Source organism: Astatotilapia calliptera, chromosome 10 (genome assembly GCF_964374335.1).
Source record: "Astatotilapia calliptera chromosome 10, fAstCal68.1, whole genome shotgun sequence".
Lineage (NCBI taxonomy): Eukaryota > Metazoa > Chordata > Actinopteri > Cichliformes > Cichlidae > Astatotilapia > Astatotilapia calliptera.
The window spans coordinates 420370-441799 of NC_137431.1; the positions used below are offsets into that span (position 1 = coordinate 420370).

The following is a 21430-nucleotide window of genomic DNA, read 5'->3' on the forward strand; positions in this document are numbered from 1 at the left end:
AAATATTTTCAAATGTGGCTGCAAGTTTTTCTTTTGCTGCTGTGTTGACATGTTCTCTCCTCTCCCCTTCAGTTAACTGAAACAGCTAAATCCTAAAGTCATAAAACAGCCCAGCCCATAGAAATCCCCCTTTGGTCTCTCTCACACACACACACACACACACACACACACACACACACACACACACACACACACACACACACACACACAAATATCAGTTCAATTCAATTTTATTTATATAGCAGCCACCTAAAGGCACTTTGTTTGGTAAGGCAAAGAACATAAAATAATAACCACACCTTTTTTACTTTATTCCTGTCTTGATCACAAAATTGCTTTGAAGAGAGCAGCTGACCTTTGTTTGGTTACTCATAGGCACCAAAGATATTTGGCTAAGTTTGGGAAAAGAGCACGGTTTGATTTAACGTTACCAGAAAGCTCAGTTTTCCAGGGCAGCTGGGACTGATTGTCTGAGCAATCACCCCGTTTGAGTAGCCTGCTGGGACTGGAGACATGAGTGTGCTCAGTGCTGTGGTGTTGTAAACATTGTGAATAAATGGACACTCACCCTGCAAAGCTGCCTGTGTGTGTGCTGAGTCATTGTCACAATAGAAGCATTTATTATTTCATTTTTATGGTGATTGATTTCAAATAATCTGCTATTTTTAAATCCCTTGTCCAACTTATTGCATCCTTAATTTTGTAAAGTTGACATTACACACTTGAAAGAGAATATTAAGCCTTAGATATCAGAGACATCAGAGTCACACAGTGGTTGAAGATAGCAACAAAACTTAATGTTAAAAATTATTGTAAATGTGTAAAATGATAAACAGGCAATAAAGACAGAGTCACTGGTCTACTATCAGTCTGCCATCTCTCTGTGACTGAACTGGGGTCAAGTTATTTGCCAAATACATTTAAATACGATTGGCAATGACTTTATTTAAATGCTGCAGTCGTTCTACTAGCCTGTGCTCATCTACATACCTATAAATGAATGACTTACTTTCATACGACATACTAAACAATGCAAATATATTAAATAAAACAAATTAATATTAATGTACTTAAGCTCTGCTCATAAGTGCTTTTGATTTACACATAGCACCATTTTGGGTGAGTAAAAGTAGGCACATTCAGACAGCAAGCTCACCAAAACCTTTAAAACTTGGTTTCTAGTGAAACCTTGTTGGTATGTTGTGCCTTAACCCTTGTGTGGTGTTCGTATTTTTGTTACTCAGCCAGTGTTCATGGGTCTGGTGGACCCGCTAGAGTTTTGGCTTTCCAAATTAACACTATCAAACAATTTTATGTTAAATTACTCAACAGATGTTTACTTCATCCCAATTACAAGACATATGAACAGGAAACATGGTTAATTTTTTCCCTTTACCTTTGTTAGATCACATTTATGAATTAATGTGCTTCTCGTTTTTCTTTTATATAAAATGTTATAAATAAATCAGTTATAATCAAGTGGAGTGAGTGGAAAGACACAACACATTTACACGTGAAAAAATAATTAATTGTTTAATTTTTCTTTTGAAAAAAACTGAACACGGGTCTCACAGACCCGAACACCATACAAGGGTTAAGAGGAGTAGTGTTGTGAAATGAATTTCACACTACAGACACACAGTCTGTAGTGTTGTGATTTATACAACCAAGTCCCAAACAAAAGTCTTGGTCTAACATTAGGCCCCTTATCGTTTTCATTTGTGTCAGGGTAGTTCAAGTGAAGATATACATGGTTTGGAATATGATATACATGTGCATGCGTGACAGTGTTTCAGGACTTATCTGAACAAAGACAAGGACTTTTTTAGCGTGAGTCATCTATTTAAGACTTCTACTATCATGGAAAATGTCATTTCTACATCTTACTTTTGAAACAGAGATTGGAGATGCATAGAGTGACAGCCATTTCCTTCATTGCTTGTTGAGACTAAAACCCATTCATGTCCAAAATCAGTTCATTAGCATTTCCATGTAATATGTCATCACTGTACATAAACTCAAGGACTGCATCTCATGTTACTTCACTTTGGCATTCGTTTCACTTCATACAGTGGTCATTACTTTCAGTGAACCAGTACGGAAGCGCAAGATCTTCTTTTTAAGTGCATGTGAGGCCTTTATCTTGACAAAAGCCTTAGGCTGCAGAGGTGCTCCAGATGGAGCAAGTGTTGATGGGAGGGAAAGTCTTGGGGGTAATTGCTGTGGCCAAACCAGACCACCACTTTCATCTGAATCACTGGACAATGAGCTGGAATCTGGAGAGTCAGCCTCACTCATGCTCGACTCAGACTCTACCTGACCTGCGTGAGAATAATCATCGGTGGCCTGACACAGTTGCGTTTGGTCCCTTTCCAACTGAAACTCCATGTGCTGATGATGGTGGAAATGGTGTGAGGTTGTGGGGTAAGCATATGATGCGTGTGTAGGACGGGGTTTACGTGTGCGCCTAAGACAGCAGTTTTGGTTGCTTTGCACAGGTATTGTCACAGGTGGCTGATCAGCTTCATCTTGGCTGAGCTCCAAAGTGGACAGCGAGCGCCTGTAGCTACCGCTACTTTGTTGCTGCTTTTTGCTTCTGGGTTGATTACCGCGGCTTCCCCTTCCAGCGTTCCCACTTCCACTACCATCCTTCTCGACTGTATTAAACTTGCGCTCTGGAAACCTTTGTAAGCTATTCTCTGACTGAGACCTGCACGCCTTCTTCCCTGGCTTTCTGCTGGCACCACCTCTGTCTTCATTTGATCGACATTTCTTTGGGCCTCCTCTGTACCTTGGGGGTTGGATATGAAAAGCCGTGGGTTGCTGCTCCTGATGATAGAGTCTTTCTGGAGAATATGCACATCGGTTGGATTTGGACACCCCAGGACCTTTGTGGTGGTTGGTGTGGTGATGTGCATAAGCTCGGTTGGAGGTCCGACAAGGCTGACCCGGAATATACTCGGCACTGACCAGATGATCTTCGGGAGAAGATGGTTGAGTAGACTTTGCTGCTGCTGCTGCTGCTGGAGGCGACTGGTACTTGGGGAGACGTTGGGATAAGTCAGGCTCAGTAGTGCTGGAGTCTGGTTGGACATCTTTACCATGTGGATAGTCAAGCAGCGTCATGGAGGCTTGCCTGGGTTTGGTATAAAGCCCCTTTTGCTGAAGATGATATGGGAGTGGGGGATCTTCAGTAGGCCCTATCCTAAGGTATTGCTCCTGATCTAGGTTAAGGCCAGCCTCTGAAGCAATTCCTTCTGACCACTGGGAGGGTGCAATGATCTCTTGAGCCAACTCCTGTTTTGGTAAATGTTGTTCATCCTTTTGGCATAAACTACTCTGCCTTACCACATTAACAACTCGGGCATCATGTGCCAGGCTCGTACGAGGCTTTGAGGGCCGTGTGGGTAGAGTTCGTCGTTGAATCACTCCAAATATGTAAGTCTCAACCTTTTGGGTTTGTTGATAATCATACAGACTGGGGTCAACTTCTTTCAATTTCCCTAAAGCACCCGTAACGATGGCATGTCTTGTCAGGGTGGACATGTATGTTTTTTTTGTCTCTTTCTCACCACTCCCCTCGGGGGCTGAGAGGGAACATGAGGTCACGGGGTAGCAATTCATTTCAGAAGATCCATTTTCCTTGGCTACACGGGCTTTCCCTAACAAAAATAAAAAGCAGAGGTAATACATATGATCATTCTGATGTCAGTTCTCACTTTAATGAACATTTACCTGTAATTATGAATCTTGACCACTGCAGATAAAAATGAAAAACTATGGACCAGTGTGACACTTATAATTGATACACAAACAATACAGTAGTTTTCACTCAATAATCTATTAACCTTATTAGAGGAATAATATGCCTAGACTCTTCCATGTGCTTAAACTGCAAGGATTTAAAATAAAACGTCAGTGTGATAACCATTAAACATGTCTACACCAATGTTTTGTCTTTATTTTACAGCCATAAGCTAAATTTTCAGGTGTCAAGAAAGGCTAGGGTTAGACCTAGGATATGACACCTTTTATGTGCAGTAACTTGAAAAAGGCACCTTTCCACAAGAGTGGAATTATTAGAAAACCGATAAAACATCGGCTACTGTCTGTCGCTCTATGTTATAGATGTGAAACTGAACTGCTTATGAAAATATGATACAATTACAGTTCTAAGAAAAGTTGGCATGTATGTCAAATGTAAATTAAAAACAGAATCTTATAAATCTATAGTTTATTCATAATAGAAAATAGAAAAGAGGTCATTTTGAAGTTGATGGCAGCAACACTCGACAAATGGGACAGGGCCGTGTTCTCCTTTTAACAACAGTCCACCAGTTTCTAGGAATAAATTTCTTCATCACTATGGGGTTAAACTTATCTGAAAGGGCTCACAAATGTGTATGACATGATCCACAAACACAAGCTAAGATTTACAAATGCAATGATTTGTGAGTCATTTTGAATACTTGCAAACTTGTGCTTCAGTCCGATGACAAATACAAAACAATCTGAATGTATGTAAATCGATTTTACAAATCCATAAATAAAAACCTGAACAACTAGAGCTGTTCAACTTCACAAGCCTGGTCATTTTTTTTTCAAAATGCTTCCTGTGGATAGCTCGTCCTTCCTCCATCATACACACCAACAAATATATTGATCAATTATAGATTAATGCAGAGGTTCCCAAAGTGTGGGGCGCGCCCCCTAGGCGGGGCACAGCGCCATTGCAGGCGGGGGCACAGTATGAAAAGAAAAAAACAAAACAAAGAAAGAATGTTTGGACACTGCTAGCGTAATGGACAGGTTTTTGACGGGGCTCCCACACAAACGCAAAGCAGGAGATGAAGCATCACCAAATTTGTTTACAAACAACTTCCTTCCAAAGACTAGAAAATATGGTGAAGCATATCTTCCCTTTGGCTTCACCTGCACAAGTGCCGAGGTACAGTAGGTCTCTGCCACAGAATTAGTTTTTCCTGCGTCGGGAGCAGCGCTGGGCTCTCAAACTCACGGACAAACAGTACCCCACATTTTTAGTTCACAAACACTTTTTGTAATGACTAACTACACCTGACATTTTGGAGATGTTAGCTCTGTATACAGTAAAGTTACAGTGGGATACAAATAACATCAGGCTGATCCTGCCATAATTTGTTCCCCCGGTTCAAATCACAGACAAACAGGATCCCACAGCTGTTTATGTTTTTGAAACCATTTTGCACAGAGGCATTTTTGAAAAATGTATTAATAGAAATGTTGAATATTATTACACAGGAAAAAACAACTACACGTAAAATAATCACACCGTGACGCCTCTGCTTTTGTAAATGGAGGGACAGTAACTGCATGTGTGTATGTAAGCCTGTAAAACCTGCAGATAGTCAGATTAACAATAACAGTATTTTGGCTCTATCTGCCATTGTAGAAATTCATCTCATGTAAACAATAAGATTGCTCTTGTAAAACAAAGGGGGGCTTAACCAAAAAAGTTTGGGAATCACTGGTAAATGTATGTAATTGTGCCCCTGCATAGGAGAACACAGCATGACTGCACATCCCTGTGGCTTATCTTTGTCAAGTAAATGAAGTGAATGCATGCTAGCTTTCTGTAAGCACTATGAATATACAGTGGTTGCAAAAGTATTCGGCCCCCTTGAACCTTCCCACATTTTGTCACATTACAGCCACAAACATGAATCAATGTTATTGGAATTCCACGTGAAAGACCAACACAAAGTGGTGCACACGTGAGAAGTGGAATGAAAATCAGACATGATTCCAAACATTTTTACAAATAAATAACTGCAAAGTGGGGTGTGCGTAATTATTCAGCCCCCTTTGGTCTGAGTGCAGTCAGTTGCACATAGACGTTGCCTGATGAGTGCTAATGACTAAACAGAGTGCACCTGTGTGTAATCTAATGTCAGTACAAATACAGCTGCTCTGTGACGGCCTCAGAGGTTGTCTAAGAGAATATTGGGAGCAACAACACCATGAAGTCCAAAGAACACACCAGACAGGTCAGGGATAAAGTTATTGAGACATTTAAAGCAGGCTTAGGCTACAAAAAGATTTCCCAAGCCTTGAACATCCACGGAGCACTGTTCAAGCCATCATTCAGAAATGGAAGGAGTATGGCACAACTGTAAACCTACCAAGACAAGGCCGTCCACCTAAACTCACAGGCCGAACAAGGAGAGCGCTGATCATAAATGCAGCCAAGAGGCCCATGGTGACTCTGGACGAGCTGCAGAGATCTACAGCTCAGGTGGGGGAATCTGTCCACAGGACAACTATTAGTCGTGCACTGCACAAAGTTGGCCTTTATGGAAGAGCGGCAAGAAGAAAGCCATTGTTAACAGAAAACCAGAAGAAGTCCCGTTTGCAGTTTGCCACGAGCCATGTGGGGGACACAGCAAACATGTGGAGGAAGCTGCTCTGGTCAGATGAGACCACCATGGAACTTTTTGGGCAAAATGCAAAACGCTATGTGTGGAAAACTAACACTGCACATCACTCTGAACACACCATCCCCACTGTCAGATATGGTGGTGGCAGCATCATGCTCTGGGGGGGCTTCTCTTCAGCAGGGACAGGGAAGCTGGTCAGAGTTGATGGGAAGATGGATGGAGCCAAATACAGGGCAATCTTGGAAGAAAACCTGTTGGAGTCTGCAAAAGACTTGAGACTGGGGCGGAGGTTCAGCTTCCAGCAGGACAACGACCCTAAACATAAAGCCAGGGCAACAATGGGATGGTTTAAAACAAAACATATCCATGTGTTAGACTGGCCCAGTCAAAGTCCAGATCTAAATCCAATCCAGAATCTGTGGCAAGATCTGAAAACTGCTGTTCACAAACGCTGTTCATCTAATCTGACTGAGCTGGAGCTGTTTTGCAAAGAAGAATGGGCAAAGATTTCAGTCTGTAGATGTGCAAAGCTGGTAGAGACAGACCCTAAAAGACTGGCAGCTGGAACTGCAGCAAAAGGTGGTTCTACAAAGTATCGACTCAGGGGGCTGAATAATTACACACACCCCACTTTGCAGTTATTTATTTGTAAAAAATGTTTGGAATCATGTATGATTTTCGTTCCACTTCTCACGTGTGCACCACTTTGTGTTGGTCTTAACATTGATTCATGTTTGTGGCTGTAATGTGACAAAATGTGGGAAAGTTCAAGGGGGCCGAATACCCTTGCAAGCAACTGTAGGTATGATCCAGCTAACTGTAGCTGAACTTTGCTACTGTTTAGACTTAATCAGTTTTGCTTATTCCACTGCACTGTACTGAAACAACAAGCAAAAAAACCCAAACACAATGAATGTGGCATATGTAATTCTAAAATTTGTCAATTTTTGTTTACTACAAATCTTTCTCCTACACAGCAAAATCTCCAGTACTGATTTTCAAACACTGGAATATTTCTAACATTTTGAGTTATGTTCCAGTGTTAGAAAATCAACACTGCTCAGTGTTAGTCATTGTTAATCTTCAAAACTGACTAGGTTACTTTTAAAAATATAACACTATCAAAAGTGTTCATTTAACACTCAGAGGAGTGGACTCATATAGACACTCTCTAGTGTCACTTTAAGAATAACAAAAATCACACAGCAAAATCTCCAGTTTTAAAGACTAAAATGGAATGAAATCACCTGTTTAAAGCTGAGGTGTGTCAAATGATCATTTACTATATCGTCCATTTCTTCTGACAGTGGCACCCAAGATGGCTGAAATAATTTGGGTTGTATTATGCATCAGTTCAAAGCACTAATTAGTGTTTACTGGCTAATACAGTGGAGTGGGAAGCAAAGGATGTTACAAGGTGGCAGCCAGGGAAACACTCTGAAGGTCAACATGAATATGAAAATGGGCTCTTCCTGTGTGTTTTACTAGTTTACTAGTAATTAAGACACATTTTAAGAGTTGTACTACATGTTTAAATTGGGAAATAAAGTCATTTTTATACATATGTGTATACATTTTCCTTATGAATTAAATTTTACTTTTTCAGGGTTTTACTCAGTCATATCTCCTCCACTGACGAAATCAGGTAGTTTTTTCTGAAAAATATTATTTCCTGACCCTGCCATTTGTCCAAAACGCCTGCAAACCTGTTGATGTCAATTTGTTTTGTGATACGGTGACCCCGTTCAGTCCTTCTGAACTGAGTCGTTAATGGGTCTCTCTCTCTGTGTGTGTGTGTGTGTGTGTGTGTGTTGTTTTTTGTTCATTTAGCAAGACTATATCTGTATAAAAGGCCCCAAGTTCAAAGGATAATTCTATTTGAGTTCTTATACAGGTGTTTGTAAGTTTATATACTGTTCATTTAATGTTTAAGCTTCTGTTAGTTTGAGCCAGCCCACCGTCAGGTGACGTCATCCAGTTAGTAAGGTGGCCAGTTTAGTGTCGGACGAGAGGTGGATTTGTCGATGGGATGTGATGTGTGCGTGAATAATAACAAACCACACACGCACACCCGTGTTTAGAGCCACAGGAACTGAGTCGTGAGAATAAAGTGCCTCAAACCAAACCTCAAGCTGTTTCTTCTGTACTCTGGGACAATTTGGCCTTCAGTGGTGTTCTGGCCGACACACCAGGGTGACCATAGTGCTAAAGAAGGAATCAGTGCCATAATGCTGTGTATTTCTGATACCTCCACTACAATATCTGTTTTTGGCTTAGTTGAAGAGGATGGTGTGAGATTATAGCATATTCTTAGATTGCTATTGATATTACTGATTATGCTTTTGCACACTAGTAATTCTCTTCGCATCTATTTTCCAGTCATGGTTGTGAGTCTACTAGTCTCATACATATAACAAACGAAGATCTGTAAAATCATTCTGTCTTTGTTAAAAGTAAACTGTGGTACTTACACAGATTAGGCCTAATGACCAGCTGCCAATTATGTTGTGTTGGTCCCCGTGTTGCTGCCAAAACAGCAAACATCTGTGATGCACTGTGATTCTGACACCTTTCTATCAGAACCAGCATGAACTTTTTTCTGCAATGTGAGCTACTCTATGTTGTGTGTTGGATCAAAGCACACGGCCCAGCCACTGTTCCCCACATGCATCAATGAGCCTTGGCTGTCGCTGTCACTGGATCACCACTATTACTGTTACTGAGGTGTCAGTACTGGTAAACAGTCCCACAAGAGCTGCAGTTTTGGAGATGCTCATTGGAAAAAACTGACCTTTAAGTGTTTGAAGGGCGGAGCCCAAAGGAAGCGGGGTATTAATGTGATTGGTCACTTGATGGACCAGTGTACCTCAGTTTGTGGCAGCAACATTGAGCTCTGTTAGAAACTATATCTCTTTACATTTTGGAAAATGAAGTTAGCCAAATTAACTGTCAACACGTATTGTTTTCTGCGTAGCAGTGGAAATGCTGACAGCTGTTACTGGATTACTTTAATGGTAAACTAGAGGTTTTTCTTCGTTTGGGCACTGCTGTCCGAAAAGTCTAAATTCAGTTGATTGGTGCGTGCAGGATTCAGCTTCAAGAGCAGGGAGTTACTGCAGGAGTGTGCATCTGTTGCAGTGTTCACAAAGCAGACACTGTCGCATGCAACATGGCTTGTTTGCACACGTAGCTGTTGAGCTCTACACTTGTTGAATTAGCACAATGTGCTGTTGATTTCTTTCCCGTGTGGAACTTTTGACATTAATAGAATTTCATGCTCCCATGACAGATCTAAATTACTCACAAATGCATGCTTTTGTGAGTAATCCACACACAAATACAAAGTAATTCAAACACATGGAAAAATGTAGCCTTAATTCCATAATGCCCCAGTTTGAATTTGACCTGTGACCCTTTGCTGCATGTCTTTCCCGCCCTCTCTTTTCTGTCTATTCTTCACTCCTAAACTGTTAATAAATGAAAATAAATAAATATGATTTTAAAACTTACACAAATGATTGTATTTTTCAATCTTAGTTTCCAGTTCTGGATCATATAATAGAGATATGTGAGCCTTTCAATGTAATAATGTATACTTTATTGATCCCCTTTATTGGGGAAATTCCTCTCTGCATTTAACCCATTCACTCAGTGAAGCAGTGGGCAGCTATTGGGCACCCGGGGAGCAGTGTGTAGGGACTGTTCCGTGGATTCGAACCATGGAGCCACCACTCTACCTACTGAGCTATCCCTGCCCTGAATTTTACCTGAAATGAGTTGGCTGGCATCCAGATCAGTGGAATCTGATGATTTGACTTCACAGTCCACCTTCAGCTCTGCCACCTGCTCTTCTAAAGATGTGCTTAAACCCCAGGGAGTAAACTGCAGACTGCTCTGTAATACACACAGAAAGAAATTCAAATTGTCAAAAAAAATCATCAAAGACTGAACATTCATTCCAAAGCTGTGTGCTTCTATTTGTGTTCACATTTTATGTCACATTTTCTTCCCATACAGAAGCTACTCATCGCTGTGGTGTATATTAAATGTAACAGTGGCTTTGGCATTCATGGCTTTGGGCTGCCACAGCAGCTCTACATGTTTACTTTGCTAGTTTTACGCTGAACACCCTTCTTGATGCAACCCCCAAGCAACGTCCCCTCTAATGTTTCATGTGTGTGAGCGAACACACAAACTCCCTGAGCGTCCCTTGGACCACTGTGAGCAACAGCAGACGTGTGCACTGTGGTCACGCCAGCATCCAATCCATCCAAGTTACATGTTTATTAAAGTAATCAAATTACAGCATTTATGTTAGACTACTCTTAATTACCTGCTTTAGCCCACTTACAATGAAAATTTAAATAAATCTAGTTCATGACCTGTGCAGCATGTTAACACTATTGGAAGGAAAAATAACCTGAACTCCAAGTTTGAAAACACAACTTCTTCTTTTTTATTTTTTTATAAAGCTCTGACTGTATTATGAGTCTGTGGTCTGGGAGAGAGTCCTGTAACTCTGTCTGCAAATACAGTAAATAATGACCAATGTTGGGCAATTAATTATATAGTTACTTCTTCAAAAAAGTAACTGAGTTTTGCAAACAAAGTTTTTTGCAGCTGTTTACCTAAAAATGCAGCCAAAGCGTTTTTTAAACAAACATTTCAAACTATTTACAGAACAATCAGCTGTTCTGCATCAAATCTGATGCCACACAAATTATTTGTGCCGCTCCAAAAAATAATTTCTGTCCACTATGAGATGAAGGAGAACAACAGCCTGATACCTGCAGGCCTGACAGCAGCAGATGTGTCACTGCTGTAACACCTGTAACATTCAGCAGGCGCCTCATTGTTCTGACACACAACACAACTATTGACTACACTACACACTAACTACACACTAACTACACAAGATTTGTGCTAAACGTCTCAAATCTCTCAAAACACGCCATCACTCCTAAAACTTCCCCCTCCCTAAACAACTAAATGCCATGTTGCCATGTCATTTTTCCACCAATAGGAAAGGCTGGGGGAGGGGGGCTGTTTTGCTCACAGGCTTTCCAGCGTTTTCCTTATAAAACGCTGTTTTTACCGTTTCTTCCTGCAGTAAATAGAAACAACGACAGTATTCAGGAAGAAAAACAAACATTGCAGATATTTTATCATAACTCTGGTTTTACGTGGCCGATCAACACAATTTAAAAACTGGTATAAAGTCCACACTTTGTCCGTCAGTTGTTCCGTCTGTCCTGCTCACATCTCCAATGGTTGGACACGTTGTCATTAACGTGGCTTCACTCCACATCAGCCGCTTTGCTAAAACACCGGTGTCGCACATAAGGACGCTGTCATAGCCTGTCAACCACGTTGATTAGCTGCATACGAATGTGAATCGCATCATTGGCTGGACTGTGGGATAAGGCGGCATCGTTCTGATCCCATACGGGAGCAGCCAGTCACTGACTAACATGCAGAACAGAATTGTTAAAGTTTTCATTTTCATTTCAATTCAGGTTAGTTTTTTTTTGTGTGCAGAGAGCGTGCCAGCAGTGCACAGCTTAGAGGGAACATTCCCCCCAAGGGACCCTATAATCATTAATAATATAAGTAAATGTAATAATTTAATAATTCGTTGAAGTTGACATCATACATACTTTTAAATGAAGTCATAGGAATCTCTTGGAATCTCATACAACTACTCCCTAACTGCACAACTGTGTGAGCAGATGCAAAAATACTTTCTAGTCGTTCCCGGGATGAGAGTAGGTAGAAACAGACAGAGCAGTGACCTAGACATTAACAGACAGCTACACCCACAAACACTTACTATCACAATTAAACTACGTCATGTACAATAACAGGTACCTTATAGCTTAGCAAGTGAACATGCAGTTCACTTGTTAAGCTATAAGAAACATGGTTTATTCACAGGGAGTAAACATTTAGCCAGTATGCCACTGTAGGCCGCAAAATGCAATTTTTGAATTCTAAAGTTTATAGTTAATTTAGCTTTCACTATAAATAGAGGCCCTAATAATAATAATGCTGGCAGTAAACAGAGTCTTTCCTATTTTTGCAGTGCATTTATACAGATTTGAATGTGTCCCCCTACCTTAAGAAAACTGTCCTTCCCATATTGTTCTGGTGGTTTATTGAGGGAGGAACACAATCAGACCTTGTATTCAGTTATGATTAACATAGTTGTTAGATAATGCAGAGTGCATTTATGAAGCGCCTAGAGGCGACTTTTGTTGTGATTTGGCGCTATATAAATAAAATTGAATTGAATTGAATTGCATTCACACAGACACACTACACATTATGCATTCACATTGCCTAATACCCTCTCATTAATCTCTTTACACGCTGGAGGCCACTGTGAAGGTTGCTCTGTTTCCCCACCTGCTGTCAGCTGTCAGCAACTCCTCACTAATAAACACAGATACCCTCTCTTCATGCATACGCATCATTTTTTTTTCAGTCTAGTTGTCTTTGTTCCCACATTGCAGACATAAGGCCTTTTTGTCCCTTTTTTCCAGTACTGCCACACACATAAACAAATACAAGGGAGCAAGGGGTGAATGACTAATTTCAGTATTAACCTCTATAAGTCCCAACCAGTCCAAATTATATATGAAACCAATATGAAGCCATAGTGCCACTGCATTAGGTGTCATGGTTTAGGAATTAACCGATGAGCTACATAAAAAACAGAAAGAAAAACCAAGAGGCAAATGTTCCAAGTCACAATATCTTCTCTTGGGGTTAGGGCAGAGTGTTGTGTGCAACCTTAAGAGTAGTTTGGACATTTTCTAAATTCTGTAGATAGAGAGAAAGTCACAAGATGGAACTATTTGTTTCTTTACAATCAAGCCCTGTATTCCCAGTGCTCCTAGTGTTGTGCAAAGTCATATAAAAAGAATTATATGGCATAGTTGTAACATTTAAACTATTTATCCCGAGTCGGACAAACTCCACCATTCACCATGTAGCACGTCTTACACTGTTCACTGTCACAGTCAGCAGCTCATCTGCTGCATCCTTTTACAGGAGGACATTTGTCTCACTCATGTTTTAAGCGCACACTAGATTTATTGATAGAAATGGCAGCTACTTGTCTTTCAGATGTTACCTCGTTTCAGTAAGAGTTTCAGATTTGCACAGAATGAATATGGCTCTTTATAATGTGAAAAACAGTGTCTTATACTTCAAACTACAAACTGTTGTTGACATGGTTACATTTTTTAAATTGCATCTTTATTTCTGGAAGTGAAAACCAAGACAAAGTGCAGCATCCTTGGAGATAATAATAGTGTATTAAATTCCAAAACTGTAAATGATTATCCCATGCTACATTGTGCTGCAATATATAGCATAATGTATAATTTACAATGATATAAATATATAAGTTGATATTTGAATGAGAATCCGAACTGCATCCTGAGGCCACAGAGCAACTTCTTATCTGCTGTTGATTCGTGGAATTCATTTTAAAGAGTCAAAGATGGTTTGGTGTAATGCCAAAATAATGACCTCAGTCTTCATGTGAGAAATGATTCAAACTCAACAGACAGATCTCTGGATAAGCCACTGTGTTCAGCATAAAATGGATAATGTAATGAAGCTCCCCCAAACTGACCAAAAATGGTAATGTATGCCTGGCTCTCCACGTTTTCATGCACTAACCCCGCACAAAGAGCAGCCACCGACATTTTTCGCGTTCTAGGTCGTTATAGTTACCATCGTAATGTAAAAGCAAGAAGCTATTTCAAAGCCAATCAATCCCTACAAGTCAGCGCAAGTCAATGCTAAGAAACGAGGCACGGGTATTAGCACTACACACCGCTACCCCCCCCCCCCCCCCCCCCTCACACACACACACACACGCACACACACACACCCTTATGTATGGGATCAGCTGTCTTCGTATGCGAACTTTTGGAAAACGGATCAACTGAAATTTAAAGTAGCTGGCTTTCACGTCGGCTATACTAACTTTAATATTAATTTGGCTAATAAGCTAGGACAAATAGAACTTACATGGTGGAGATTGAGACCACAGCTTTCCTTCCCTTTTGGTGCGTCCATAGCACAAAGTTCCGAGCATAGAGCTCCCCAATCCGGGCCCCCGGTTGACGAAGGGTCCTTGATCCCAAGAGCGCGCAACACCCTGCTTTCCTGTCTCTGTTTGAGAAGCCCAAGCTCGCATAACCCGGCCAGGCTGGCTTGCAATCGCTCTTTATTCCGACTGCGCCCCGTTTTCATGTATTGCGAGAACGTTTCAAAAGAGTCTCGAAGGTCTTGGAAAGACATCACAGAATACCGTTTTCCTAAAAATTCAAGCTGAATGAATTCCCTAAAAGTCTGGCTGTCTCTTCAAATTCTTCGAATACCTGTTGTGGAACGGTATCCGTTGTGTGTTTGTCCTGATGAACTCACTGCTTTAGCTCTCGGTCCCATTCCCCTCCTCTAGCCTGCGCTCTGCCGGACAGTCTCACTTGGACAGCTGTTGGCGGAGCCTACAGGAATGCTGCTGGGAATCCTGCACAACCACAACTTAGTCTCATACTGCTCAGTGAATGCCTCATTCCAAATAAAAACGACACTCCAAGATAAAGAAAAGACATAAACACGTTATATTACTGCGATGTATTCCCGTGAGTATTCCAGTGTATTTTAGGAGGATGATGAGGTTGTATACGCCGCACTAGTTTTGCACACTCAAAACATCTGGAGGCAGGCCTTTGGTATAAACTGTAAGCACTTTGTCTAGCTTAGTGAAGAGCCATCAGCTCAAATTCGCAGGACTTTGGACTGTGGGAAAAGGGCGAATATTTGGAGCAAATACACGCAGGCAGACGGAGAACACGCAAATGCCCCACAGATATCCACAGCAGACATGGAACCATAAAGTTTCTTGCTGTGACAGCGCTAGCTGCAGCGCCACACTGCGGTGTGACTTTGGATCGCCTTCTTAGTAATATTACTGTTTACTGTTAATACAGCTCGTATTCTGTCTGGCACTTATTATAGATTCATGCATACACAGATAATCAAACGAGTTTGTTCTTGTGTGTGTATTTCTGTGTCTCAATATCCAAAAGGCTGGGATATAAAATGCTGTGTAGTCCCAAATAAAGCAGGGCAACGTTTCACCCGTGTAATATCTCAGGAAAAGACTGAACTAAATTGAATAATACAACATATTACAACATTGACAAAATATAAGAAGTAGCTCTAAATGTATACGACTAGCTCAATTACAAATATTCAGAATATTACAGGTGAAATATATATGTAACTCTTGTAACTCTCAAGCTTATGTATGTATTTTTGTCTCATTTTTATATCTATTTATTAGCTTGCTTTGCACTGATGTAACTAGAGCCTTGTCGTCTCATCTCTCTGTATGCTGCACTGGATATAGCAGAGATGACAATAAAGTTTACTTTGTCTTGACTTGATATGATTGCCATTTCACTCTAACCTGTCAAACTTTATTCATTGTTATTTTCACTGTATTTTAATTGATGGCAGAAAGCCATGGCTTAATTCCTTTTATTTAATAATTGCTTTTTAACATGTATGAAGAAGCATATCAAAATGAGGCTCTCACTCTGAGACAGGCAATGGTTACTTTGAAACCTCATCATGTAGACCAATAAGTCAGACGGGTTTGGACACTGAAATACTTTGTAAAGTTTTAGCAAGAAGATTAGTATCACACATTTAGTTCATAATGATTAAAATGGCTTTGTACTAGAACGTCAAGGGTTTCACAACATAAGAAGGGTTCATGAGAAATTTGATGCTAAGGATACAGCTTTATTATCACTGGATGCTCGTCAGGTCTTTGACAGAATAGAATGGTCATATTTATGTAATGTTCTCCCAAGAACAGATGGATGTGGAAATAATTTTCTCAGATGGGTTAAACTTTTTATACAAATCCCAAAGCCAGTGTTTTAACAAGCACCATTTCAGTCACTTCATCTGCCTCTTTTCTGATAAGTTCAACAGATTAAAAACATGTTTAAGGAGGAGAGAGAGCAAATAAATCTGTTCAACATCTGATCTTTGGGTTTTTGTTCAGTAATCAGCGTGACCTGTGTATAAACACATAAAAGAGATAACGTTGGTGTTTCTGTCATGTAGTAACTGCTGGCTTTAACTGTACAAAGGTTGTTCGACACTATGAAACACATACAGACTTCATGATGTTCGGCTAATATTTTTATTGTGAATATTAATCATGCTGACCTCGCTCTGTACACCACGCAGCGAGGTCAGCATATCCACGATATCCTCAGCTCCATGAGTTAACACAAAGTTTCCCAGCTGACTATCTAACTGCCAACTATTCCAGAGACGTGAAAATATACAGCATAAAGAAAAGTGTAAGAGACTCAGCAGCAGATTAGAATAACAGTTATACATTTAATAAATCACCAAATGAATCCAAGAAACGAGCAAACCTGTTCCGACAGTTTGAGTTTGTATTCCCTCAGCTGCAGACTCGCTGCTGTTTAAATGTTTGAAAAGGAAGATTAGATATAAACAAACGTCAAACATAGACTCAGTCTGCCTTCACATTTGATATGAGGCCAGCACGTATAGTGGCCTCAGCAGGCTATTACTGAAATACACGTGCTATATCATAAACTATGATATAAATAGGGAGGTCCTATTAACATGTTTAGTTTTAAAGGACACCTTCCTGCCTTTAGTCTCATTCATGAGCAGTATTAGTTTTCTTCTAACATCCAGAAGTCTGCACAACGTGTTTCATAGTTTGTAACAAGCCTTTGACAGGTAAACATAACATGACCGAAAAAGCAAAAAAAAAAAGAGAGAGAGAGAGAGTATTGACATAAGAAGAGAAAATGCTCTCAATTATGGAGACAGACAAATGGTTCATTTATGTTTGACGTGTGTTTATTCCTCCCTAAATATCGTCGGTGAAGTTTGCCATGCACGTCAGATTTTCCTGCGCATTTTTATACCTCTGCCAACAGAGAGAGAAAAAAAATCACATTCTAACAGACAGCTGGTGCTTAGAATACAGTTGAATAACTATTAAAAAACAGATGATATTTAGATGATAGTTCAGTCTAACACATGTGCCAGTGAACCATTAAACGTCTGTGAAACTATGCAGTTATGAAACGTAACTTTAACCTCAGCCAAACCGATTTGCTCAGTTGTAAATAAAACAGCGAAGTAAACGTGACCCGACAGACAGAACCTGAGTGAATGAAGTCCAGCGTTTAACCACTGAGAGCTAAAACTCAGCTGAGGTTTCAAAGCTGTGTGCCGGTGATTGGACATCAGCCGCTGATAAAGCTGTTCGCCTATAAAGTGCTCTGTAAGGAAACGAGCTCCAGCAGCTCTGCGCTCGGGGAAAACACTATATTTACTTATCTTGTGCAGAAAAATGCGCTGACATTGCTTTATATCGAGCACCGGCTGCCCAGTTAAACTGTGACTATCACCAGGTAAGGTAGGCGTGTTTCTTGAATTAGCAGCAGGTGTTAAACAGCTGACAGATGCATGCAGGTAAACTGAGGGTCTGTTGAGCTGATCGCTGGTTTCGTGAGAAAAATGTCAGCTCGTTCTTTATGTTACAGAAGCACAGAGACACAAGACCAGGCGGAAAGAGACGATCGTTCGGTGAAAATGAGAATCTGCGAATGCAACATGTGGAACACGGAGAGTGGAATATGTAAACAAACCGGTTAACGTAACCCCCTGGGTGCACTCTGCATGCTAATTGTTAGCAGAGCTAGTGAAATCTCGGAAAACATCTGAGCACTTTTGCAAACATGTTCTATGTTGACAACCTGACCAGACATACGGCGCGACAGTCGCGGCTAAAACACTGTTAAAAGTGTAGCTGGTGACAGAAAAACGGGGTATTTTAAAACTACACCACCACCATTGCTGCCTGTGATTTGATCTGCATTCTGGGATACCTGGCTGCCCCAAGTCTACACAAGCAATCGATTATCTAGGATCGACCTGTTTTGACTTACTTTGCACGGCAACCAATCAAATGTTAGAGAAGCTGCATGGGCAGCGTTAACCCCGCCTCCTGAGTTTGATGGGTGAGGCTGACAGATAAAATTATTTCATGATGAGAGCCAGGCGTCAGGACTGCCAAAATGAAATAAATAAATATATCATTAAATAATTAATTAAATGTGTCAATAATTAATTAAATGTGTCAATAATTAATTAAAATCAAATCAAATCAAAATTTATTTATATAGCACATATTAAAAACAACAGTGTTGACCATAGTGCTTCACAGTCAATAAAAACATGAGACAGTTAAAACAAACAATAGAAGAGGACAACAAACAATAGGTAACAACGCAACAAGCTAAAACAGCCAACTAGACAGAATCAAAAGCCAAAGTAAAAAAATAAGTTTTAAGACGTAATTTAAAAGACTGGATAGACTCGGCAGTGCGAATATGAACGGGGAGGTTATTCCAGAGTCTGGGTGCCACGGATGCAAAGGCCCGGTCGCCTCTCGACTTGATTCGAGTCCTAGGTTGTGCTAGGAGCCTGTGGTTGGATGATCTAAGTGCCCTGTTGGGATTGTATGAATGGAGTAAATCAGAAAGATAACTGGGCGCTAAATTATTCAAAATATTAAAAGTGAACAAAAGAATTTTAAAATCTATACGATATTTAACAGGGAGCCAATGTAATTTGGCTAAAATTGGAGTTATGTGTTCATAAATTCTCGTACCTGTTAAAAGACGCGCCGCTGCATTTTGAATTAACTGGAGCCGGCAAAGAGAGGAGTGTTGGAGGCCCGAGTAGAGGGAGTTACAGTAGTCCAATCTGGATGTAATAAATGCGTGGATAAGCTTTTCAAGGTCCTTTAAAGGAAGGAACGGCTTTGCTTTGGAAATCTGACGCAACTGGTAAAAGCTGTTTTTTACCACAGTGGACACCTGTTTCTCGAGTTTAAAAGAGCCATCCAGGAACACTCCGAGGTTTCTTACAGTGGACGAAAGATAGCTAGCGAGAGGGCCTAGGGCATCAACTAACTGGTCTAGCGGAGTGTGACTACCAAAGACTATGATTTCGGTCTTATTCTCGTTCAATGTAAGAAAATTATGTGATAACCAAATTTTTACTTCATGCAAACAGTTGAACAGAGGTTGCAAAGAAGCAGTCACATCAGATTTCAAAGGTAAATAAATCTGGATATCATCGGCATAACAGTGAAAGGAGATGTTGTATTTTCTAAAAATTAATCCCAACGGCAACATGTACAAAGAGAAAAGAGCAGGACCGAGCACGGACCCTTGAGGCACACCACAATAAATAGGGGCAGAAGCCGAGGAGTGTTGCCCCATAGCAACAGAGAACGACCTCTCTGAGAGATAGGATTTAAACCAAGATAAAACCTTTGAGACCAACAACATGTTCCAATCTTGATAGAAGAATGTTGTGATTAACCGTGTCAAAAGCAGCAGACAAGTCAAGTAAAACTAAGACCACAGAATATCCAGAATCAACAGTTAAAAGAAGATCATTAAAAACTCTAAGTAAGGCTGTCTCTGTGCTGTGGCGAGGTTTAAAACCAGACTGAAACTTTTCATTAATACCATTTGCATCTAAAAAGGCCTGAAGTTGTTTTAGAATTACCTTTTCCAATATTTTGGAAATAAAAGGGAGTTTAGAGATCGGCCTGTAGTTAGTGAGACCAATTAGGTCAAGATTTTTCTTTTTCATAATAGGTTGCACAACAGCATGCTTAAAGACAGACGGTACACAACCTGATGACAATGATGCATTCAGCAGAGATAAGATACAAGGACCAATAACATGTAAAGCTTCCTTAAAGAAACGAGAAGGAAGAATATCGTGCGGGAAACCAGAGATTTTGAGATGATCAATTATATCTTTTAAAGCAGAATAAGACACTGGCTCAAACTGTTGAAAGACAGTCAAGCATTCAGGAGCTGGAACTGGGTCTAAAACTGATGATGGATGAGATGGATGAGAAGCCCTTAGAGCTGAGATTTTATCAGAGAAATACTTTAAGAATTTATCACAAAGAGCAGGGGAGGCATCCCTATAAGTGGTAGTGCGAGGGTTTATCACAGAATTAAAAGTATTAAAAAGTGCTCGGGGGTTGTGGCTATTAGTCATAATAATGCTAGACAAAAAGGCAGATTTGGCAGCTTTAACAGACTTTTGATACTTAGATAGACAATTATGGAGGATGTCCAGAGAGACGTGGAGTTTGTCTTTCCTCCATTTTCTTTCAGCACGACGACATTCACGCCTAAGGGCGCGAGTAGTATCATTTAGCCAGGGTTGTGAGGATTTGGCACGTTTAATTCTCAGAGGTGCCACAGAATTAAGGATGTCAGCGCATGTAGTATAAAAGAGGTTAGCAAGCTCATCCGCTGATAAAACCCCATTACAGTTAGCAGCAGAGAGGGGACAGTCAAGGAAAGCATCAATGAAGTGGGCGATTGACTGGGAGTTAATCGTGCGCGATTGCCGCACAGGACCATCACTGTTCAAATCCACAATCCTCGCTACAGTATTAAACAAAACCGGAAAGTGATCTGAAATCCCAAAGTCCTCTATGTCCGTGATGCAAATATCCAGACCATAAGACCAAATCAAGTATATGACCTTTAGTGTGAGTTGGTTCACTTACCCACTGGGTGAGATTGAGGGTGCTAATAAGAGCGAGGAAATCCTTAGCTAGCGAACTGTCCTCACAGCAAACATGAATGTTGAAGTCACCAACAATTAATATACGGTCATAACGTGGCACTAGGCTCCCCAGTAGATCAGCAAATTCTGGAAGAAAATCCTTAATAAGTTTCGGGGGACGATACACCACAGCGCAGAGGATGGAGGGGACGCAGTTCACTTCCAATAACTGCACCTCGAAACTGCGGTACAGAACAGGTGGCAGCTGCCGACATCGAAGTTTGTTTTTAAAAACTGAAGCTAGCCCTCCACCTCTTCCA

The 21430-nt window shown here is 40.6% G+C and overlaps 1 protein-coding gene across 1 annotated transcript; it reads right to left on the reverse strand.

Annotated features, from left to right (window-relative positions):
- Positions 1 to 214: 214 nt before the first annotated feature.
- On the reverse strand, positions 215 to 15296 carry LOC113031154 (uncharacterized). Its single transcript, XM_026183087.2, has 3 exons — positions 14460 to 15296; positions 10184 to 10310; positions 215 to 3662 (listed from the first exon to the last, which is right to left on the reverse strand). The coding sequence occupies exons 1-3, from the start codon at positions 14730 to 14732 to the stop codon at positions 2065 to 2067; spliced, it is 1998 nt and encodes a 665-aa protein (XP_026038872.1). The 5' UTR covers positions 14733 to 15296; the 3' UTR covers positions 215 to 2064.
- Between the last annotated feature and the right edge of the window lie 6134 nt (positions 15297 to 21430).